We start from the raw sequence: 15,974 nt of genomic DNA, 5'->3' as shown, positions 1-15,974 counted from the left end.
AACCATGCATACTCATGGGGAAAGCCCCTTTCTGATCATGTGATTCCTCTGGGGAAGTCCCCATCCTAGCTTACCTGAGGCACGGTGAGTTGTCCACTCAGAGCTCCCATCTGGAGATCTATCAACCATGCATACTCCACTGTCTCACTATCAGGAGGGATCCCTGCCCTGGAGAACATAGCATGGCACCGCAGCTGGAGACCAGACAGGGCCATCTGGCCACGCTCAGGTTGGTTAGATGGGGGAGTGGCATCCTACAGAAAATGTTACGAATAAGAAACATCAAAGATTTTGAAGCATTATCGGCAAAATTAAAGAACATACGACATTTGAAATAAATGATCTCCCATTATCATGATTCGAGCCCAGCCACGTCAGCGGCACCTCACTCCAGTGGTACCCGACCTGGCCCAGCTGATTTTGTTCCGTACTAACGATAATCTCAAATTTTGTCTCAAAATCACTGCGTTGATGGAAGTAAAATTCAAAAATAGCTTACGCATGGTCCGTATACACCTCGCCAAGTATTATCTCACGAGCCTCCTTGGTAGGGTAGTTTACTTTGGTCATTTTTTTATGCTAAAACCCTATAAATGAGAGCCAAATCGTCGACAAAATTATAAACTGAAGTTATCGACTGAATATCTCTAAAATGACATCATCTTTAAAGGTCCCCTGATATATAAAACCATTGCTTTTCGACTCACATGACTTGAAGCCGGTATTCCAGCTTTTCGGGTATATGCGCGTTCAAGGTGAAGCCGGTATTCCGGCTTTTAGGGTTCAAAGGATTAAACACAATTTGCCTCATTTTGGAGCTTGCAATGATGCAACAGTCCTTCTTAAAGTCGCTCTTAACTTATGAACAGCTCTATGAAACAGCCCCCCTGAATCCATAAATGCTCTGTACGTTGTTGTTCGAAAGCCTGCCAACAATGTATTAATCAAAGTAATAACCTGAGTAGGCGAGTTGGTAACCATGAGGAGGATAGGTGAGAGGAGAAGCTGAAGTTTGGTTTGTGAGAACTCTCGGCACATCTCAAAGCACAGCTGCTCCATCACTAGCGTTGCACAGCCAACATCAGCCTTGCTACAGTACTGTTGGATACCAAGGTGAGAAAAGACCGTAACTTTCATTTTTACAATCATGATGTAAGGTTGTTTGAAGACACCATACCCCGATACAATGCAAATACTCAAGAATAATGAGCTAGCTTCAGTGTACATGTAAGATACAAATAAAGATGCACCACAACTCCTTATAAGCTGGTATATAAGTGTCATTTTACAGCATCTTTACAATGGATAAGAGAATGGGATACATGTTGCAAATTGACAGAGGAACACATGAGTTCCCTACACCAACTGGACAGGTTACTGTAAGTAGGTTAAAAAGTTAATATTCAATATCTACTGTCCTAGAGAATCACATGTTTCTGGTACCAATCATTTATGAATTGGACAGTATTATAAACCAGCAAATTAAGATTCCTAGCATGCATATTCATGTAGGCATATCATAACTAACAATGACCTCACTAAAGTACTATTTAATGTAATATAATGTTACATTATGATTTCATATTCACAGCTGTCAAAGCTTACTTTTCTCCATCAAATGAGTTTCCAAACCAAGATATTTCCAGCATTGTCAAACGCAAGCCAAGAGAAGCCGAACTTGCAACAGTCATACCATCACAAACATACCATATAAAATGTACCTTAGCATGGCCATGGGCCTCACCCATCTCTATTCACTATCTACACACTCCCTGCACGTCAAAAGTTGTGCACAGTTTCATAGAGCTGTTTAATGAGGCATGATCTTGCAAATAATTTGAATATGCAGAGACACATTGCCTATTTCTGATTTCTTGACAAATCTTTTTAGTTAAAGGACAAGTCCACCCCAACAAAAAGTTGATTTGAATAAAAAGAGAAAAATCCAACAAGCATGACAATGAAAATTTCATCAAAATCGGATGTAAAATAAGAAAGTTATGACATTTGAAATTTTCGCTTAATTTACAAAACAGTTATATCCACATCCTGGCTGGTATGCAAATGAGGAGACTATGATGTCATCCACTCACTATTTCTTTTGTATTTTATTATATGAAATATGAAATATTCTAATTTTCTCCTCATTGTCAAGTGATACGATTAATTCCTCCCTGAACATGTGGAATTAGCATTGTTGAATACTATACGGTTCAGTCAAGCTGGTCCTTATTGTCAAATCTATAAAAAATTCAATATTGTATAATTCAAACAATATCATCATCGACTAACTCACCTAGTTGTGCATATCACTGTTTTGTGAAAAATAAGCGAAACTTTAAAATGTCATAACTTTCTTATTTTTCATCCGATTTTGATGAAATTTTCAGCACTATGCTAGTTTGATTTTTCTCTATTTATTCAAGTCAGCATTTTCCTGGGGTGGACTTGACCTTTAAACATTTGATAAAAAGGCCGGGTGGGTGCTTCATATAGCTGTTCGTAAGATAAGAGCGACTTTAGGAACGACTGATGAATGTTTCTTACATACTAAATAATCACCAATGAACATTTGATGGTGAATATCATTTACCACCGACAAGAAAGGATCACTAGTCGTTCTAAAAATCACTCTTAACTTACGAACAGCTTTATGAAACGGCCCCCAGGAGAGTGTCTCATGAAGCATTTCATCAGTGATTTGCTTTCAGCCAATCACATACAAGGATTTCAGTAGCTTGTAACAATTTATGCTCCTCAGTTACAACCTATCCACCTTTGGACAAAATCCCTTGATACTGTCTTTTTTGAGACAAACTGTTATATTGGCCCACAGCCAATCAAATACAAGGATTTCAATAGCTTGTAACAATATGTCAGTGAAGAATCACAGACTATTTGTTTCATTTACCTTTGGAAGAAATCCCTTGATACCGTCGATGTTAAGAGAGACCGTTATATTGAATGGTCTTAGAGCCATCGGGTTGAGGACCCTACTGTCCGCGTACTTGGTAGGCTCCTCCTTCTTGTCTCTCTCCTTCCGATTCAAGGGAGACATGAAGTCCACTATGTCCTGGTTCAGCCCAAGAAAGTCCTCCTGTTATTTGAAAAGGAATGGTGATTATAATAGTTTCCACATCTGGTACTTCATGATTTATGGCATAATTTTCTTCATAATTTCCTTCAGCAAGAAATTCATCCACATTGTGCTGCACTCTACCCAGGTGAGATGAATGGGGACCTGGCAAAATTTATTCCTTGAAATGCCACCGCGCTGTAAACAGCTGCGGGGCTAAAGCCCGGGTAATAATATTCAAGTCCTTAGGAAACGCATAGGGACGTTATGACATATGTGATATGCGCTATACAAGAACTGCTTTTATTAATATATGTCTTCGTGGGATGTTCAAACCTAGAATCTCAAAAAGGATCTATTTCAGAATCATGGCAATGATCTCAACCTCATTTTGTCTGAAAACAAGTCTCTTTCGATGCAAAGGAATGTTGCTAATTATGTCATAACTATAACATCTAGCTAGTTTTGAGCTGTCCTCAATACTTTTTTTAATTTACATTTTTAGATTACAAGTCTTAATACCCCAGCAATGATAGATGCCTATCACATCTTGGTTCAACTTAGGAAAGATTTCTTATCATTAGAATAGCAAATCAAACAGCTGAATGTTCTGGGAAATCTCTCATTCAATCCACATGCCTCAAATTGAATCACTTACTGGATTCTAATTATATAATTTCTTGATGATAATAATGACATTAATAATTCAATTTGAATAAGTATTTTCAGATGATGATAATTCTTGGTTATAATCCTTACATTGTAAATCAAGTAACATCATTTTTAAGACACCATAGAAATGCCATGACCAGGATTAGAATCCTAGGCCCCATAGCCATCCTATGGTAACTATCATGGAATCCTTGATTTTGATTGGCTGTTGAGCATCGTTACCATGGTAATTACCATTGGATGGTAAAGTTATTGTAATAGTACTTCTATGCAATAGGGCCCTTGTGTGGCACTCTATGCCCTTGACCAAAGCATTTGACACTTTAAATCTTACATCAAATAAATGAAAATGCTATCGGTACCATTAAAAAATCAAGAGAGCACAGGTTTTCACCTTCAGTGATGGTATCATCTTGATCAACGGACCATACGTCATGACGAGGAGGGGACCGATATCCACCTCCAGCTGGAGGCTATCGGCCGACAGGGCTCCGGGATCCACCATGGACTCCCCCCTCCTCCAGCCGCCGTAGCTGGTCTGGGGAGGCACCAATGACCAGTGCTGCTTGCCCCTTGGACCCTGCTTGACCACGATCCTGGGGACGTCTTCGTCCAGCGGGCACGGGTGGTAGGTGTAGAAGATGCAGAGGGCTACGACGGGGACACAGGCGCACTCAATCCATTTGGGGCTGGACATGGGTAAGAGGGATACAAGCAAAAATTAAACTTATGTGCATATTGTACAATTTCATTCTGTAATAAAAGATGAGTTGTCAAAGATTTGCACTCAGTCTTGTACAAAATCAAGTATTCCATGAAAGATACCATTACTCGACCAGTATGACCGTGCCAGTCAAGCTGAATGTGGGCAATCCACCACATTTAACTGTATATGCTTTTTGATAAACATATAAATACCACTACTTCTAATTCTTCTACTACTACTACTACTACTACTACTACTACTACTACTACTAACTACTAAACTACTACTACTACTACTACTACTGTCTACTACTACTACTACTACTACTACTACTACTACCATACTTGCCAACTTTAGAAGAAAAAAAGAGGAATCCATTTTTCAGAGTAACGAGCGTGTGACATTTTGCGGGGGAAGGGTGTGGGGGTACCCCCTGCCACACCCACGGTTAGAAATTTTTGGAATTTTAGAAGATGAAATGGGGGTTTTCCTTCACTTTTGAAGTGACTTTTACCTGTCCACTAAGAAGAAAAAAATCTTAATTTTGTCCCAGTGTAATGAAGCATGAAACAGGAAAATCAACAGGATTCCTTTCATGAAATTGTACCATATTTTAATTAGACTTCAAAAACATGTAGAATTTGTAGATCTATTTCCATTGAATATTGTACTGACTGGAGATATCCTGAATGAACATTTGGATGAGATTGATAGAAGTGAAATAACTGGATATTTCTCAGAATACTCTTTCTTGTATTTCTGATTAATTTTGGGTTCATTTGACTTTATTTCACGAAAACAGACTACTAGTAACACATGAACTTAGAATCCATGCAATTGCAAATGCACCGGTACGGTACTCACTCACTGTCAACCCAGGGAGCTCTGGCCCACGAAGCGTGCCGGAGCTCCCGGGGTTTACACGGTCACTGTGTGGTACTGCCCACTGCACTGTCTGTATAACGATCCGAATCACAGTGACATTCACAATCCAAACGATGCATTGGCGATGGTATCCACTTTCCACACACTAAATTTGTAATTTTTTGCTTTAAAATTCCACGGAAAAACTATATCCTTTGACAATTAGCATTAGTCCGACGATCGTTGAGCTGGATCTTACGTTTGCACACGTATTATGCACTTGTATAATGCATGCAGCGCGGTATACTTGCGACGTCGCAGAATGCATTGTATTTGCACGTGTTGTCGCTCTAGCTGTGTTTGCACATGCTTCTGCAATGTGCGCGCCATGTGAGATAGGCAAAGTGAAAAACTACGTACAAGAGTGTGTTCAGTTGGTGGAAAAATAATGCTATTTGGGATATCGCAATATCCAGGTGTCCGCAAGCTTCAGTCAAGGCCCGATATAAACAGGGCCTTGGCTTCAGTTTTGTCTAACCTTTGCTCCAGCTGTTTTTTCCATATTTTCAATGTAAAAATTAATGAAAATCGGAATTATGGGGTTGATATTCGTAATCCGGAATTGGCGATAAAAAATCGGGATTCCGCCAAAATCGGGATGGTTGGCAAGTATGTACTACTACTGTCAACTACAACTACATGTACTACTACGACTACTACTACTACTACTACTACTACTACTACTACTACTGCTACTACTATTACTACTTCAACTATTACTACATGTACTTCCACTACTACTACTACTACTACTACTACTAATACTAGTACTTCTACTACTAATACTACTACCACCACCACCACCACCACCACCACTACTACTACTAATACTACTTCTACTACTACTACTACTACTACTACTACTACTACCACCACCACCACCACCACCACCACCACCACCACCACTACTACTACTACTACTTCTACTACTACTACTTCTACTACTACTACTACTACCACTACTACTACTACCACTACCACTTCTACTACTACTACTAGTACTACTATGATAACAGCTTTATGTCATGGGACTCATATACATGTACTTACTCATCTGTATTATGTCTCCAGTAGCTACGGTCTAGTCCCATACTCTTCTTGTTCTCTAGGTAGCTACAGGAGGCTTTGGATGCTTTGTCCAGTGTAGTAAACAGGTGCTGACTGGTGTAACAATCTGGGAGAAACAGGTACCCTGATACCGCATCAGCCTGCCCCAAAAAGAGTTAATAATTACACTTGTTTATAAATATACATATGTAATTAATAATAAAAATAATAATAATACATAAGACTTCCCCCTCCCCTCTGAAACCCTATATCCAAACACTACAGTCCGACCTCTCTTATCCGGCCTCCCCTTATCCAGATCTCTCTATTATCCTATTACGCACGCCGCAATTTAACTTAGTTTCATCAAGTCATTCTCGTTCTTTTGAGGTATGTTCGATGGATACCTCAATCATTTCAGCAGGTAAATTATCCAAGAGTTTTGGCAACCAATCGATTTCATTTCCCTTAAAAAACTGCCTATAATTTGCAATGACACTGCAGTGAATACTGTCTGTGTACTCCCACTACAATAGATAACGTGAGGGGCAGCAGCTGTGTGTATTTGATATTGGGTCTCCCGGATTAGTGCTGGTCCCAACGTGTCCGGATAAGAGAGGTTGGACTGTAATTTGTAACATCTAGTTTTCAATTCTGAAAAATCTAAGAAAAGAAAAGATCAAGTTAAGACTAGATTATGATAGGATTAGGATAAGATCAAATTAGGATTAGACTACCTTAATGAGAATCCTGATTGGTACTGTCTGTGGAAGGTAGTCTGTGAATGGCAGGACAATGGACATCTCCAACTGCTCACCAACAAGCCCAATACACACTGGTAAAAGATATCAAAATAATCAACTTTATGGGGGGGGGGTGAAATAGAAATGGAGTAAACTTTGTTCTTCTGTTCCTGCCCCCCCTCAAAAAAAAATGAATGCACAAAATGGAGGAAAGAAATGTGCACAACATACTGGAGCACTGGAATACATTCAATATTTTATCAAGGTATACATATAATCTTAACTGGTTTTCATATAATGATAATCCATCAACCCTAACATTTTCTTCAAAATTAGTAAATAATTATTTACTTATTATTTTGCTGTTCTTGGATGGCATTCCTCCGTTTTCCTACACTGTTTATTGAGTTCTATACTCTAACTAGCAACAACAGTTCATTTGTAGGGGAAGGCGGGGTTTGCATTTTGCATGTTAGAATTGATATAACTTATAATATTGTAGAAATAAGTACCTTGCCTTTTAATTTGATTCTTGGGAAATATTTTTCACCTATATTTAACTTTCTACCCCCACACTGAAAGTCACTGTGACCTTTGAAAAAAAAACGATGTCAAATGGCTAACTTGCCCCATTTATGGGGTATAAAGTTGTGCCACCTTCTGGGGTAAGTTGAGCCACACAAACTGAGGGAAGAACCTGCATGTCAATTTTTTATTCAGTCTTTTCACTTGCTAATACTCTATAAATACTAATATGCTCTAAAAGTAAAAGAACTGTCATGTGAATTTGATCCTTTCTGCCTGCACATCAATGGCCTTTTAAAGTTTTTTTAATTATTATTATACATTACTGTAGGAATTAGCATGGCTCAACTTGCCCCATGGTGGCTGGCTCAAACTACCCCAGTCCGAACTTAATGCGATATTTTCACATCCACACATTTCTTATGCATCCATCATGTAAAAGACTACGACAAGAATAAGAATCCATACCTGGACTAACAATATTGTTCTTATTTCTTTATTATATTTAAAGACGTTTGTGGGTAAAAAGCATTGATCTATTTCACACCCTTTTTTACTTTTTTGGCTGAAATTTGTATTTTCCCTCTAAAAAAGTACTTTTTGTTTCAAAGTTGAAAACAATGTGGTGGGGTTAAGGGTTATGTAATGGGTTATCAATACATGACACCACCACAATGTCTGACTCATTCATTATTGGCCTGGGGGTGGTGGCTCAACTTGCCCCTATGCTCAACTTACCCCGCCTTCCACTATTGTTTGCTCAATACGGGGGAGATTATTACATGTATGTCTCGATTGCAGCAAAATGTTATCCTTTTCCAGAATGTGGAAAACTGTAGAAGATGAAATGGCTACAATTCCTGATGAATACTACCATTTCGTCGCCTTCCCGCACAAAAGCCATAAGTGTGTAGTGAAGTGTGCGCGCTAATGGCCTTTGTACGGGAAGGTGACGCGTAGTGCGCGCTAGCGACCTTTGTGCGGGAAGGCTACAATATCACTGATTGCTCTTACATACCGTTTTCCTCATCATGAGACGAGCAATCAACCCAGTTGTATTCGTTGACGGGTAGCATCAGCTCAAACTGATGAAGGGTGATGTTCAGACGTACAGTGTAAGGAACAAAGTTAAACAGATCCTGTCTTCCTTTGCTAGACCAGTCCGACATCATATCTGAAAGACAAGCGTGCATGATATAAGACAAACATTTCAAACACAAAAGAAATTCTTGGAATTCAAGTTTGCATGAAATCTGAATTGGATATTATCATTGAACATGGTTTGCCTAATAAGCATTTCAACATGCACTTATCAGATTTAAATCTCATGAATAAATAGAATGCTAGTATGTCCATGTTCAATGTTATTTTCTGATTTTGCAGTAATGAGGACTTTCAAATTCAAATTCTGAATGAATCATCTTTGTCATAATAAGCAAATGAGTGTACACATTTTTATACCTCATTTAAATTTCACCATACCGGCCTCTACGAATAATGTATAATCTCAGTCTGAGAAATGAAGGTATACATTTTAATGTGAAATCAAACACTGTTTTGAAAAAAATTAGAAGAAAACTCTGATTGGTTTGATATTTCTCACAGATAGACTTGCCCTTTTTTGTTTGTTTCTTGTTTCTCTTGTTTCATGATTGTAAAAGGCTGCAGGGCTAATGATACCCAAGGGGTAGTAATAACATTATCATGTTAAGCAGGGCCCGCTGGGAGAACAGTTTTCGGAACTGAAGTGGCTACCCTGTGTAAAATTTGACATTATTATTATTATAATCATTATTAAGTCCTTTGACATGCAAAAGGATTTTATACATGTATCATGTGAATTGCACATAACAAGATCTGACTTTTACTATCACTACTTAAAAAATCTCTAAAGAACAAGTGGGAGTGTTAGACTAGACTCTTTGAGTGTTGTGAGATTATAGACATTCAACATTAAAGTCCCTTTCACAATATAAACTTTTATAAGTTATACTTTACCTGTAAGAAAGATCTTGTGTGCGTAGATGAAGAACCAATCTGCTTTGCTGAACGTGAGAGATACTTCCCAGTTTTGGGGGTGATTCCAAGCACGAGGGTAATGAACATCAACCTTAAACTAGAGAAGAATGGAAAGGAATCACTATAGCAACTGATCAATGTGGAGCGTTGTGGCCCAGTGGATTAGTCTCCGGACTTTGAAACAGAGGGTCGTGGGTTCAAATCCCAGCAATGGCGTAGTTTCCTTCAGCAAGGAATTTATCCACAGTGTGCTGCACTCAACCCAGGTGAGGTGTAAATGGGTACCGGCAGGAAATAATTCCTCAAAAAGCTGTGTGCAGCTGAATAGGTAGCCTAGCTTAGCCGGGGTAATGATAAATGCAGGGCCCGCTGGGAGAACAGTTTTCTGAACTGAAGTGGCTACCCTGGGTAAATATACTGTTATTATTATTATAATCATTGTATGCTTGATTTGCATGGTTAAATGTACATTGTAGTCAATTCAATCAATCAGATAAAAAATGTTCTATGATGATTGCCAGGAACACATCATCTGGGGCCCGTTTCATAAAGAGTAGTTACATCAGGGATAATTTTGGTCAAATGACCTTTCATTTATTTCATTATGATAGGCAGATTTCAAAGCAGGATATAACATATGCATGCCTTACATAGCAGGATTAAGAAATTGAATTATACCAGGTGACTAGAATAGCACACCATTGAAGACTCCATGAAGGTATTTGTTGCATTTCTACTTTGAATGCATATTATAGCATGTTGTACAATGTACTTGGCAAACTGCAGTGAAATACCAGTTGTGGAAGCATTTTTGTTCCATGTGGATGCAAATGAAAAACACAATTGAAAAGAATATATATGAATAATCAAGACACCAAAGTTGGTGCTTATCTCATGAAATTTAAACCACCATGCCACTTTAGTACAAATGACCTTTCTCTGATCATGCGCAGAATCTTCTGATCATGCGCAGAATTGAACTACGAACTGGCTTATTACAACTGTTGTTACTTTGTCATTATGGCAACTACCAATGATGGTAACCTTGATTTTGATTGACTGCTGAGCCCCGTTTCCATGGTAGTTGCCATAATGACAAAGTTACGATAGTTGTATCTCTTTATGAAACGGGGCCCAGGATTATAACCTGTACAAAAGGGGCAATAATATGAATTTTTGAACTAATATTTTCACATTGGGGGTGTCACATCAGGTAGGTGCTTAAAGCCATTTGTAAGTTACAAGTGACTATACATACGACTTGTGACCCTTTCTTGTGGTAAACAATATACACCAAATTTTCAAAGGTGTTGGATTTAGCTCCTGAGAAAGGGTCACCCATCATTTGTTAAGTCACTCATAACTTACAACTTCTTGAAATGCCCACCTGGACATTTCAGCAAACGTACGCTGGTGTATGAAACATTTTAATATTGCATGTACTTATTTATTCCCACTTCTTAAAGGTCAAGTCCTCCCCAGAAAATTGTTGATTTGAATCGATAGAGAAAAATCAAACAAACATAACGCTGCAAATTTCATCGAAATCGGATGTAAAATAAGAAATTTATGACATTTTTAAGTTTCGCTTATTTTTCACAAAACAGTTAAATGCACAACTCAGCGATATGCAAATGAGAGAGTCGATGATGTCCATCACTCACTATTTCTTTTGTTTTTTATTGTTTGAATAATGCAATAAAGTTCAATTTTACAGATTTGACAATAAAGACCAACTTAACTTAACAATAAACTGTTAAAATAATGGTAATTCCACATGTTCAGGGAGAAATAAAACTTTGTTTCACTTTATGACAAGGAGGAGAAAATTAGAATATTTCATATTATAAAAGAAATAGTGAGTGGGTGATGTCATCAGTCTGCCAATTTGCATACCGACCAGGCTGTTCATATAAATATATAATCATATAATAATCATATATCATATATAATATCAAGAAAGATAATCTCTGATATCACGCAGTCATTAATTGATTGATATTAAGAAATATCATGAAAAAAAACTATGAATTGCTACATGTAGGTTTCATGCTAAAGGGCCTAAGGCAAGCATTTTATGAAACAAATATTCAGTGATTTTTGCTGAAAAACGATCTGAGCCAATCAGATGCAAGGATTTCCATTGCTTATAACACAGTCCGTTGAAAATCACTATTTACTCACAAATTTGCTCTGAGCCAATCAGATGCACAGATTTCCATAGCTTACAATTTTGTCGGTTGAAAATCACAGACTATTTACTGACAAAATTGATCTGAGCCAATCAGATGCACAGATTTCCGTAGCTCATATCATTGTCAGTTAGTAATCACCAAGTATTTATTTCACGGAATGCTCCCCAGGGTCCCATTTTCATTCAGACTCATTGCAATAACAACTTCACAGTTTCTACGACAAATCAGCCAATCAGAATGAAGGATTTCAGTAGCTTTTAACTGTTATTATAAATTTGTAATTTAACAAGTTTTATGAAATGTTCTCCTGGTCTTACCTCCAAAGTCTCGCTCTTGATGAATGATCTGTAGGGCAGACTAGTATCAGCGTCTAAGAGGAGAAGCTGACCAACAATCTTGGTGTTGTAGCCTTCTATGCCGATCAGCTGCGGGATGCATATCTCAACGTAGGAACCACGCCTCATGTGAATGTGAAAAGCATTGGTCTCCTGTAATGAATAGAAAGACAAAAGCAACATTTGAGAGGTGACAATTATGATGATTGTGAACCAGGTGGGTGTTCCATTATTCATAAAGCTGTTCGTAAGTTAAGAGCCACTGTCAGAATGACCGGTGATCCTTCTTGTGGTAAATTGTATACACCAAAATGTTCATTGGCGATGGTTGAGCCCGTGGTTTAGCGCGTAAGAAAGGTTCACAAAGTCACTCTTAACTTCCGAACAGCTTTATGCAACAGCCCCAGGGAAAAAATACACAGGGACTAGGGGTGATTTCGCCCCCGAAATGCTCAATGCTTACTACTATTAGCAATCATCACACTGTCATCATCATCATTACAATAAATATAATAATATGAATAGAGTTTCATCAGACCTTATTCTTGGTGAAGAGAATATCTAAGGTGGCTTCCTCGACGATGTTCAAGGTGATGTCTAGCGTTTCAAACTGCCTCTTATCTCCAGGGACAGCAGGTGGGGTGGCTGGATGGGTGTTGTACTGCTGCGGGTAGAAGAACTTCATCAAAAACTCCCTGAAATGAAAAATAATGCAAGGTGCTACATAACTTTTTAGAAGCACTTGCCCCATCGGGCAAGTAAATTTTTAAGTTGTTGAAATATACTTGCCCCAAAATCTATTTCACTTGCCCGAAAAAATCCTTGAAAAAAATAGTTTTACCTCTTCAAAAGAAAGTTTTGCGGTTTTATAAACCATTGACCTTTTTCTTTCTTTTCACATGAACTGATCTACCTTGTTATTGCATTTCGTTTTCCAAAGTGATTTTATATTGCCTGCCATGACCAAAATTAGGGTCAATATCATATCATATCGACCTTGATTTTGGTCATTCTACTGTGAGAATTTCCCTTGCCCAATTTGGGCAAGTAGTTTTGGTCTTTACTTCAAAACACTTGCCTGACTCTAACTTTTACTTGCCCCAGGCAATCGGGCAAGTGCTTATGTAGCACCAAATGCCACAAAATTTATATCAATTAAGTCTTAAATGTGCACGTAAGATGAAGATAAGTGAAGACATCCCAAAAAACTTTAGAAGTAAGATAGAGTGTTCACTCTGTTAAACCGTATGAATGAACAACACTTGTAAGAGGAATGGGGGGTATTATCAATATAAAAAGGAAACTTATCTGGCAACAAGAGCTTAAAATTGCAAATACAGATTAATTTCTCCATATTACAAAGGTGGGATGGTCTGCTTTTACTTTCCATTGGTGATTTTCAACAAATAGATTTTACATTACGAACTGTGATCCCTGTACAAAGTTTACCTATTGTTTTCAGAATTTGTCATCTGGTTAACCCATTGCCTACTGGAACCGGATTATCTCTATACAGAGTCTTAAGGGAATCTTGGATATCAGTGGTCAAAAGGGTGACCCCATTGCTTACAGGAAACGGATGATCACTGATCAGAGTCTATGGGAATGACAGGTTCAGCCATTGCTTACTGGACCTGAATGACCCCTATACAGAATGTAAGGGAATCTCAGATATCAGCAGTCAACCCATTGCTTACCGGAAACGGATGATCCCTGTAGAGAGTCGATGGGAATCTCAAGATATCTGAAGTCAACAGATAAACCCATTGTTTACAGGAACAGGATGACCCCTATACAGAGTCTACAGGAATCTCAGATATCAGTAGTCAACAAGTTAACCCAACGTTTACAGGAACAGGATGACCCCTATACAGAGTCTTTGGGAATCTCAGATATCAGGAGTCAACAGGTTAACACATTGCTTACAGGAACAAGATGACCCTTAAACAAAGTCAATGGGAATCTGGATTTTAGTAGTCGATTGGTTAAACCATTACTTACAGGAACCAGGATGATCCATACTTTACAAAGTCCATAGGAATCTCAGAATTCCATAGTCAACAAATTAACCCACTGCCTACTGGAACTGGGTGACCTCTGTACAGAGTCAAACGGTAATCTCAGAATTCAGCAGTCAACGGGTTAACTCTTCTTACCTTTGCCTGTCTGCCCAAGGTCCGTAGGTGAAGTGCGTTCCTTTCTTCTGACAGGTGATGTCCAGTACGGAGACCGGTGGATTGGAGGGCTGGTATTCATCATCGTCTTCTTGTAACAATTCCTCCTCGGTTGGTACAAGGCCTTGTCAAATAAACATGGACATTACACTTGCAAATATTATTCTGTGTTTACTTGAATTGCAAACTTGCTTTTCATCATTTTCATATTGACAAAGCATAACTAATGCTTCCCATTTTTAATTACATATAAAGTACAACAGGACCCCGTCTTACAAAGAGTTATGATTGATCCAATCAATCATAACTCTCTGGAAATTCATCAGTGTCATGATTTTTTTCTATAGGAAATTTGCAAAATGTCCTTTGTAAACAAAGGGGAACACACCAAATTTTCAAGATATACATTATACCTAGAAAACATTTTGAACTAACATGCATTTTAGATGTGGGCGTTACTGGCTTTCCATAGTTGAAGTTGATTTGATCAATCCCAACTCTTCGTAAGACGAGGCCTCTGATTTCATTTTGATGAATAGTTCAATCACAGAGTTAGAGAGATACAGTAAAGTCCGGGGTCAAAATAATCATATCTAAATTATAAGAGTAAAATTCATTGAGCAAAACACTAATCATTTCCGTCAATATCTGATAACAAATAACAGTTATTAAATCTTATAGTTAAGCAATATTTTGTGAAAAACAGTTATATGCATACCATCATGAATATGCAATAGGTGGGCTGATGATGTCATGTCCCCACTTTCCCCTTTTTTATGATATTACATAAAATCATGATTATTCATATTTTCATACATGTGATTATATTATGTCTCCTTGTAACAAAAGAAGTAGTAACAATGATGTCCTTACACATTAAATCAGTAGTCAATCCAGTTTTTGTAATTCTTGGAGGACAAAATGTGAAAAGAAATAATTCCATATAATAAAATACAAAAGAATAGGTGGGGATATGACACCAACAGCATGCTCATTGCATATTCATGAAGACATAAATAGAACCGTTTCACCAAAATTTTGAAAATACTTACTGTGATTTTCTTATTTATGAGATAAGTGGATATATTCATTTGATGTGCTAGTTCATTACGATTATCTTGCACACCAAATAGTAAGCACACAATTTTTCCTGCACGTGCACTGCATCTCCCTACGCACGCACTACCCCCAGATCATCACGCAAATTGGCGTCCATTTCCTCTTTTACTTTCGCCTGCCAACGAGTTAGGACGTTAAGATAAGTGCACTCCACAACATTTCGATTTAATGTATACTTTTTTATTTTTATTTCGTACTCCATTTTTCAATCTTATCTCTTTAATGCAAAATTTCAAAATCTCACGACTCTGTTTTTCCTTGTCCGACTATCATGAAACATTCAGTGTTTTGTTTGTCTGATTCTACTTTATCTGTTCAAATCCTATCATTTTCAGCCTGGAGCGCCCCTTTAATACACTCTGGAAGTCAGGTTTAACTTAAGTTTACATTGTATATTTCTTATGTTTACTATTTCGTTTCATTTTGCTTCATAATGAGG

The 15,974-nt window shown here is 37.9% G+C and overlaps 1 protein-coding gene across 1 annotated transcript in view; it reads right to left on the bottom strand.

The window, feature by feature from the left end:
- Positions 1-15,974, bottom strand: part of LOC129261409 (bridge-like lipid transfer protein family member 1) — an 86,275-nt gene that overhangs the window by 63,484 nt on the left and 6,817 nt on the right. Inside the window, exons 6-16 of the mRNA XM_064099510.1 lie at positions 14,399-14,540; positions 12,781-12,937; positions 12,225-12,395; positions 9,692-9,809; positions 8,712-8,867; positions 7,163-7,260; positions 6,429-6,586; positions 4,143-4,437; positions 2,912-3,097; positions 958-1,098; positions 75-254 (exon numbers count right to left, since the gene is read on the bottom strand). Of these exons, the coding sequence (XP_063955580.1) occupies positions 75-254; positions 958-1,098; positions 2,912-3,097; positions 4,143-4,437; positions 6,429-6,586; positions 7,163-7,260; positions 8,712-8,867; positions 9,692-9,809; positions 12,225-12,395; positions 12,781-12,937; positions 14,399-14,540 (1,802 nt within the window). The remainder of the gene's footprint in view (positions 1-74; positions 255-957; positions 1,099-2,911; positions 3,098-4,142; positions 4,438-6,428; positions 6,587-7,162; positions 7,261-8,711; positions 8,868-9,691; positions 9,810-12,224; positions 12,396-12,780; positions 12,938-14,398; positions 14,541-15,974) is intronic.

Source organism: Lytechinus pictus, chromosome 5 (genome assembly GCF_037042905.1).
Source record: "Lytechinus pictus isolate F3 Inbred chromosome 5, Lp3.0, whole genome shotgun sequence".
NCBI classification, from domain to species: Eukaryota; Metazoa; Echinodermata; class Echinoidea; order Temnopleuroida; family Toxopneustidae; genus Lytechinus; species Lytechinus pictus.
The sequence above is the reverse complement of the archived record's forward strand: the minus strand, read 5'-3'. Positions and strand labels throughout refer to the sequence as shown.